This window comes from Tamandua tetradactyla, chromosome 5, assembly GCF_023851605.1.
Source record: "Tamandua tetradactyla isolate mTamTet1 chromosome 5, mTamTet1.pri, whole genome shotgun sequence".
Lineage (NCBI taxonomy): Eukaryota > Metazoa > Chordata > Mammalia > Pilosa > Myrmecophagidae > Tamandua > Tamandua tetradactyla.
Window position 1 is genome coordinate 93,354,455 of NC_135331.1, and position 8,597 is coordinate 93,363,051.

The 8,597-nt window shown below is 39.4% G+C and overlaps 2 protein-coding genes across 2 annotated transcripts in view; one reads left to right on the plus strand and one right to left on the minus strand.

Annotated features, from left to right (window-relative positions):
- STK38 (serine/threonine kinase 38) overlaps positions 1 to 857 on the minus strand; it is a 99,061-nt gene extending 98,204 nt beyond the window's left edge. Inside the window, exon 1 of the mRNA XM_077161620.1 lies at positions 742 to 857. The gene's annotated coding sequence lies outside the window, so the exon portion shown is untranslated. The remainder of the gene's footprint in view (positions 1 to 741) is intronic.
- A 78-nt stretch (positions 858 to 935) lies between these two features.
- SRSF3 (serine and arginine rich splicing factor 3) lies at positions 936 to 7,967 on the plus strand. Its single transcript, XM_077161628.1, has 6 exons — positions 936 to 1,073; positions 2,717 to 2,924; positions 4,145 to 4,279; positions 6,446 to 6,484; positions 6,757 to 6,843; positions 7,002 to 7,967. The coding sequence occupies exons 2-6, from the start codon at positions 2,719 to 2,721 to the stop codon at positions 7,027 to 7,029; spliced, it is 495 nt and encodes a 164-aa protein (XP_077017743.1). The 5' UTR covers positions 936 to 1,073; positions 2,717 to 2,718; the 3' UTR covers positions 7,030 to 7,967.
- Positions 7,968 to 8,597: the final 630 nt, after the last annotated feature.

An 8,597-nucleotide genomic window follows, 5' to 3' on the forward strand; every position in this document is an offset into this window, starting at 1 on the left:
TGGGTGGGTACGTTTAGGGGCACAAGAGATTGGCTTCCCTCACTGATTTACTGTTCAGGAGAGGAAGATTTTAGTTATTTTCTAACACAATTGCGGTTTTCCTCCTCCAATAGTTATTCCTGGAAAAGGGAAACAGAGGAAGGTATGAGTGTGGCCCTCAGACTCCCCCCTCCCCAGGTAAATGCAGATAGCTTAGCGCGCTGGGAAAGCGCTGTGAGGAGAAAGGCCGGAGGTGTCCTTGTCATTTCTTTTGGGAGCCCAGCACTTAAGTTACATTTTCTTCAGAAACTTCCTTTTCCTGTTATTTGCTAAAGGTGATTGTTTCTAGATGACCGACAGGTTTCATTTGGTGCTGTGTTTCTATTAAACATTATGAGTCCAGGATGTTGACTCCAAATGCAGTTCTAGCTGGAAGGTAGGAAACCAGGAAGTTAGGTAAACTTTCCAACGCGAGGCTTTTCATTAAGCGCCGGACCTGGGCAAAATCTGGTATCAACTTGGCCAGAAACAGGTCCGTGACCTTGGGAGCCACTCGGGGCCACATTGGTAAGCGTGACTACTTTAGTTCCAGCCTAAACACTCGTAAGGGTGAAGTAATGAACGAATTCATCTAATCCCTGAATCTTGTGGGGGAAAGGATCTATCCATGTTTGAGACCGAACGTGATGGTGTTATTTATTAAACCCTAGCCTATTTGGAAATGACGGTAACGCGACTGAGGTAATTGGTGGGAAAGGAAACCTTAAGAAAATCCGGGCCTACAGCGACGAGAGCGCCACAGCGCATGTCTCCAAGGACTTGGCAGCTCGGCCCGACCGCGCTCCCAAGTAACCGCTGTTCTCGCTGCGTTTGTAGATGCTACGTCACGACCTTCTCCTCCTCTCATTGGGCGAAATTCATCCAATCATGTGACTCCACCATCGCACATAAATACGGGCGAGGAGACGGCGGTGGTCCGCCATTTCGTGGACGCCGGGTAGAGCGGTGTATCTGCGAGAACGGGTTCGAAGGCGAGCGGAACGATCAGTTCGAGTTTGTGGGTTTGACCCTTCGCATTTCAACCCAAGATCTCGGTAAGAGACCAGCTACGAAAAGAGTGAAGTGGAGTGGGATATAATAGTCCGAAATTGGAGCCCGGCCCAATGGCGGCGCCAGCTTCAGACAAAGAGGCGCCGCCGCCATTTTGTGACGTTGAGCACGGGGCGGCGGCAGGGTCCCCCTTCCCATCCGAGGAATTTGTTGGCTTTGCAGCGAGGATTTTATTATCCTGGACTGGAAATGAGCCGGGAGGTGGGGATTAACTGAGATTTGGAGCAAGAGGGGAAGCTGGTAACCCAATTGTGTAACAGGCCGCGCGGCCTTTCACCTTATGGCGCCTTTTTTTTCTTTTGCTCCTCTTAGGAGTTTTCCCGCGGTTTTTCACTAGTCACTAATCAAGATCGAATTTTTCAGTTTATATTAGTCGAACGTCGTACTCACCTTTAATTTTTCGGTTATTTTCTTTAAATATGATTTCACTTAAACGTGCAACTGATCACAAAGTTTTTATAACTTACATACTCTTGTAGTTGAGCCTGTATTCTTACCTAAATCTGGAAATAGTTGCGGCAAAGTTTTGTTTCCTTTTTTTCTTTTCCCTTTTTAATTATCCACCAGTGACTCGGTTCTCGAGCTCCCGGGCCATAGGGTGGGGTCACGGGAAATAGGAGGTGTCTGGACTGGGTTTTTAAGTAGATAAGCGAAAAACCCTTCTGCTGTGTTAAATGTTAGGTAGACTGCCTTTTTAAGTAATTGTAACTGGTCTACCAGTTTGATCAGGTTTAATGCAGAGTTGACATTATTTGTATGTAATTTGTCAAATCTGAGCCCTCTAAGTGCAGTGGAAGTTCTGTATGATAGAAAATGAAGGTGAAATTCACGTACCATAAAATGAGCTGTTTTGAAGTGTACAGTGAGTGGCATTTAATAGATTCACGATATTGTGCAACCGTCACCTCTATGTAGTTCCAAGACGGTTCCAACACCCCCCAAAGGTGGCCTCCTACACATTTAGCAGTTACTTCTAGGACCTGGCAGTTGCTATTAACTCTGGATTTAACTTCTTAACGGGGATCGGAAAGGTGGAGCACTACAATAGATGAACTTCCGTGTTGCTTTTGCTTAGCATGTTTTCCAGGTTCATTCTTACTTAGCACGTATTAGTATTTCCTCTTTATGGTTTAGTAGTATTCCATTGCATAGATATACCGCATTTTGTTTATTCATCAGTTAGTGGACATTTGGGTTGTTTTTAAAGGGAAATGTTTTGGCTTACAAAAGCCAAAGCCCTCTGTATTATTTATTTGCTAGTTTAACGTTAGATACTGGCTCCGGTATTGAGCATTGTTTCATTTTGTTTTCCAATCCGGGGCAGAATTAGTTTGCTTCTAAGCGGGTTGTCCTACTTTTGTAATATTTAATTTGGGGGTTAAATGAGATCAGAGTAGATGCGCCTCCATTGTTTTTCACTTTCCAAGTAGGCTCTTTTTTTTTCTTAACTTTTTGTGCTGGTTTACTTCCTGGAGGTGTACGTTTTTTTGATTGTTTAATGGTTAGGGAGCTGGGGAATGAGTAGGATGGTATACTATTTTTTTTTTTTTTTTGCATTTGGAATTCTTAAGTATCTATGCTTGTGTCTAGTTATAATAAGTACTACTTTCTACATTTTTTGTTACAGAAATGCATCGTGATTCCTGTCCATTGGACTGTAAGGTTTATGTAGGTAATCTGGGAAACAATGGCAACAAGACCGAATTGGAACGTGCTTTTGGATATTATGGACCACTCCGAAGTGTATGGGTTGCTAGAAACCCTCCCGGCTTTGCTTTTGTTGAATTTGAAGATCCCCGAGATGCAGCTGATGCTGTCCGAGAACTAGATGGAAGGTAATTTAATGATTAATTTATAGTAAGTGTTTCTGTTTCAATATTTAAAATTTTTAGGATACTTTTAGGTGGCTTCTTGCCGTCTTAGTGGAAGACTGCTAAACCACTTTTGAACTTTTTTTTTTTAACAGTGGTATCAGCTTTGATACTTCTGCAAACAATTGTATTGTCTTAAAGAGTGACCATGAACTGATTATTGTAGGTGGATGATGGTTATATGGGGGTCTTTTGGACCCTTGTCTTTTACTTTTTTTGTGTTTGAAATATTTTTTCTAGGAAGTATGGATGTTAGGTCAACTATTATCTAAGGGCTGAGTCACACTTGAGCCTTAATAACAACAGGTGTTGCCCCTTCTCTCTCTTCTTGGCATTTGAAGACCATTGGATTCCATGTACCGTGAAAAACAAATCTTTTGGATCAAAAAGTGAATTCAGATTTTTTGTCTCGGAGCAGTGAGATTTTTTTTCCTCATCAGTGTTATGAAAAGGATGAGCCTGACTGTGTAAGGTTATATGAAAACAGATGGCAGAAACAGGAATTTTTCTATAGTCCCAACTCTTAGCAATTTTCCAAATATGGTGGGTTTATCTAAATAGATGGTTGTGAGGGAATAGAGGGGCAGGGAATGATTGTCTAAGTGTTCCTATTATTATATGATGAAGATTGTGGGAACTTCATCATTGTGGGAAGATTTGTGATTTTATATCACAAATATTTTTGGTCCTTGTCTTGGGAGCTCAGGTGAGGGTGTTTGAAGGGTTGACAACGACAGACTGGACACAACCAACAAATACCTCATAGTAAGATCTCTAACTGGAATAAGTGCTCAGCCTTAAGGGGGAAGAGGTCAGAATGGAGGTAACTAGTTTGTCAAGGATGAATCTAGACGTTTTCACACTTAAATTATGACTTAAATTAACATTGATCCCAGTAATCAGACGATGGTAATAAGTGAATAAATTAAAGCTCGTTTTTATGAACTGGTTCTTTTTTAACACCCCATTTAAACTTGGTTTGAAATTAAATCAGGGAATGAGCTCAACTGTTCTGTGTATCAGAAAAAGTGAACAACTAAGGCTTGTTTGGGAGTTAGAAAGAATTCTGTAGACGCACATTTTTTGCAAAGAAACTAACTTGGAGGACTTTTTGCTTTAACACACATCTTGTAGAAAGTTAAATTTAGCTGCTTTAAATTTAGTAATGTCCCTTTTCCTCCTAGAACACTATGTGGCTGCCGCGTAAGAGTGGAACTGTCGAATGGTGAAAAAAGGAGTCGTAATCGAGGCCCTCCTCCCTCTTGGGGTCGTCGCCCTCGAGATGATTATCGTAGAAGGAGTCCTCCTCCTCGCCGCAGGTACTTGAGAGATAGCGTGTTTAGAGGTATTGGTATAATGGAGTAGCTAGTAGGTGCAGGTATTTTTCTGAAAGTATGTTGTTGGGTTTTAAGCTTATTGTGAAGAAGCAAAGGTTTTTATGAAAGATTTTCTGGGCTGTAGTTTGGGGTATGTGAGTTGTGCTGAGTGTTGGCTTTTGTCTTTAGGCCACTGTTCATGTTGGTAGTCAGTAACTTCTGTCTTGGATCTATCTTCTAGTTCATCTTCTAGTTGCATCTTTCCGAGTCTTCCCTTATACTTCAATTTAGGCCTTTTCCATTTCTTGAATCCATAATGACAAACATTACATTCAACTCTAGCTCTTCACAAAAATGTGTTTTCTACTATTAGCATGATTGTAATATTTATCAAACAGGCAGCTGTTTTAATGTTACAACTGGTAAAGTAGAAATCATTCTGAGACTAACCTAGTCGCTGACCAATAAAGGGGGCTTAAAAAGGAAGTTAATCCCAGTCATCTGTTCTTCAAACCCAAATAGGAGAGAATTCAGTTTTTTTATAATTGAAAGTGACATCATTCTTGGACCAGGCAATATTGTCTGAATGCTAACTCCACATCTCCTGAAACCTCCGAAATAGTTTCTGCAGGACTGAATTTACCTCTTACAGGTGAGTGAAGTCCTGCTAGGAGATAGGAGTTCAAGATCTTGCCCCTTTTGCTATTTTGAAAAACAAAACAACACACTGTTGCCCATCATGATAGAGTATTTGTTAGCTAATAGATGGTTGTACTGATGGCTTGTTTTTTTTTTTCATTTTTTTTTTGTGCTTTTTGGTCCATCTATTAATAAAAATGAACCCCGTTACAGAGTCACCATCATGTCTCTTCTCACCACCCTCTGAGTCTGCATTAGCCAGTCAACTAGCCCTTTCAGCGTCATGTGACCAGCGCGCCCCATTCAGCTTGGCTGGTGTCGTTTCACATGACCCAGGCATGGCCAGTCGTCAGGTTGCACCGCCCTTTGGTTCCCGAGCATGCTGTTTTCTCTCAGCCTTCTCTCCAACCTTAACCAAATCGGCAGCAGCCACCTCGACCGCCCACACATTCCTGGCCAATCAGCTCAGCTGTTTATTTACCAAATGTCTTCACAACAACTACAGCAGCAGCCTTCGGCTAACAAAAAAGCAGGAAAAATCCACAACACCCCCTTCGCCAACCAACTAAATCCAACGCAACATCTGGCAAAACCTTTTCAGCAAATTCTTCCTGGCCGTCAGTCCGGCAGCCTCACCTCACCATTTCTAGCTTGTTGAAACCCAAAACTAGTAAGTTTTTCCTGCTTATACAGTTTACTGCTGGTTAAAATAAGGAGTAAGCGGCTTAAAGTAATTCTTTTTTCTGGATCAAAGGCTGGCTGTGCATAATTGAATGGTAACGTACATATATATTGCTTGAATAAAACTTTTAAGGGTGATAGGGAACTCATAATGTAACTAGACCTTCAAGTGAAACTTATTTGCATGTGTGAGATGCCAAACTAAAAATTTTAATATCTCTAACAGATTTAGCTTTCCTTTCTAGCAAAATTTGTTGAATCCTATCACCTTTAAATGGTTTTACTAACAGTTTTCAAATTTTAAAAACGATTTTTGGGGTGAAGTGTGGGCCAAGCTTAAGGTAATTTGATGAACCTAAACACACTCTTAAATGTGACGATCACAAATGCAGTTCTAATGTAGCACTTAATGGTATCAATTTTTACACTTAGCGCGTATTCACCAAATTACACTATCCACGTGGTACCTAAGTCTTGTCATGGACTTCTAGGTTTGCATGGGTTCCAAATACTGGTTTATGGTACTGTTTTTGGAACTACTTGTGGGACTACATTTTGGTGTGGTGTTTGGGTAGTGAAGTTAGATTGACAAGTTTTGCATTGGACAGATCTGCAGTGAAGCACTTTGTTAAAGTGAATCCATGGTTGGAATACCTGCTTTTCACTTGAGCTTTTTTTGTTCCTTAATCCTTCTATGCCTTTTTTTTCTTTTCTTTATTTTTTTGGACGATGGGTGCCAGTTCTTCGGCACATTCACTGGGCCCAACAGTGAGATTGAAAAGTTGGGAAATGCCTCACGCCACAAATACGAATTGATGATTAGCCTAATTGTCCTGTTTCTGCTTTTAGATCTCCAAGAAGGAGAAGCTTCTCACGCAGTCGGAGCAGGTAAAAACAAAAAAAAACCCCAAAACTCTTAAATACTTTTGGGTGTGGGGGTAGGTTCTCAGAAATAGAAGTCATTTTTGCCATTTTAAGCTGTTTTCCAAATGCCTGAGTTGATGGTACCAGACCCTGAATTTAGTGAATCAAGTGGTGTATAAAGCCATTGTTAAGTTCTAGGAATAAACCAGCTTTGAGTGTAAAGACTAATTAGAAATCATTTTTGTTATGTGATTTTCATACCTGAGTGGTCCTAATTTTCTTTTCTTCTGGTTTAGGTCCCTTTCTAGAGATAGGAGAAGAGAAAGATCACTGTCTCGGGAAAGAAATCACAAGCCGTCTCGATCCTTCTCTAGGTCTCGTAGGTAAGATCTCCAGTGATTTAAGAAGTCATTAAGACCTTCCAGACATAATAAACCAGACATGGCTTTTAAGCCAGTTTGTGTTCTAATTTAAAGCATTTTACCTTAAATCTTTTTTGATGAAGTCTGAGTTGTGGATATAAACTTGTTCTGTTTTTCAGCCGTTCTAGGTCAAATGAAAGGAAATAGAAGATAAGTTTGCAAGAGGAGTGGTGTACAGCAAATAACTTCATTTGACGGGAGTATGTACAGAATATTCAAGTTTTGTTTGAGACTTCATAAGCTTGGTGCATTTTTAAGATGTTTTAGCTGTTCGAGTTTGTTTATTGTCTCTTGTAACAGTGGCACATGAAGATGTAATTCTCTATGGTTTGAAATTGATCATATGAGGCATGTTGTAATACGAAGAATTTGTTACTTTACAATGTTCCCTTAAGCAAAATTGAATTTTTAGTCTCGCATAGACTAATAATAAACCTTTAAATTCTGCCCAACCAAAGTGTGATGTTTTAATCCTATGGAAACAAAACTGGCAAAAATTAAGGTCTTTAGTTTTGTCCATAGCTGGGATGTATGCAATTGTGGTTGAACAAAGCAGTTTTTTAAAACTGCTACGAACACCAGCCAGCTGGTAAAAAATAAAAGCTGCACCATTAAATTAGGTCAGAAGTTGTAGAATATCCAACTAGTCTTTGCACTGAACAGACTTGCTAGTGGGTGTAGCATCTGATGTTTCAATAGTTAAACCTTTGTTTTAGGTTGTAAGTTCTTGTGTCATTGCTGTGTATGAATACATAGCTATTTAATAAAATTCTTTATTTGGAAATTGGAGACTATTCTAAGATATCTCTGTCCTGCCGGTTTAAGGGTACATTGTAGAGCTGAACTTTGAGTTACTGTGCAAGATTTTTTTTCATGCTGTCATTTGTAATGTTTTGTGAGAATCCTTGGGATTAAAGTTTTGGTTACAAATTGTTGTTTAACATGAAAGCCTGAAAGCCTGTTTTTCCTTGCAAATCTGTGAGCTTGGTACCAAGTCCAGGTATAACATTCCTATTGGAAGCCATACTTCTATTTTCTCTTGTAAAGTGCTTTTGAAGTAATAAAATAATAGTATAATTGTGTAATATAGTCAGTTGAATCCACTGTTACCACAGTTCTTGTCCCATGGAAAGCAGTTGATTACACAATTCCTACTTTAAAAGAAATAAATGAGGCACTATGGATTTATTATTTTGAAATGAAGGGAATTTTTGGTTGTCACCTAAATGATAGTAATCCATTTCTTAGGAGTAGAAGCCAGTTAAGGATTCATTATAGTGAACCAGCATTTTGAAATTTAGTAACCCTGGTGTGTTGTAACCAAAAATTAAGTAGCCCATAAAAAAGGTTTTTATATCATTAGCATGAAAACTTACTCAAAGTTTAAAAAATTGCTTCCTTTTTATATAATTTAAGATGTTGCATGGGAATTCTAAACTGATCAATCAATCCATCATGATGTAAAAGTTCACAACATGGTTCAAATGTAACAGTGCAGAATTCATGAATAATATGGAGGCATGCATAACCTTTCTCTTAGAAATTGGGGAGGAGTTGTAATTCACATTTTTGTGCAATTAGATTAAATCATAATGCAACAGTCTTGTGGCTTAGTTTCCTTAAATGTTGTACTGACTTTGTCGTTAATATGGAAGATAAGTCATTGCATTAGAGGTTTGAATTTATGTAAGGGTATTAAGATGTGGGTCCTAAAT

Bases quoted from the DNA above. Each gene is read 5' to 3' on its own strand.
- SRSF3 (XM_077161628.1), top strand. From the start codon at position 2,719: ATGCATCGTGATTCCTGTCCATTGGACTGTAAGGTTTATGTAGGTAAT. The intron at 2,925-4,144 runs GTAATTTAATGA...TTTTCCTCCTAG, and splicing joins GTCCGAGAACTAGATGGAAG to AACACTATGTGGCTGCCGCG. The intron at 4,280-6,445 runs GTACTTGAGAGA...TTCTGCTTTTAG, and splicing joins AGTCCTCCTCCTCGCCGCAG to ATCTCCAAGAAGGAGAAGCT.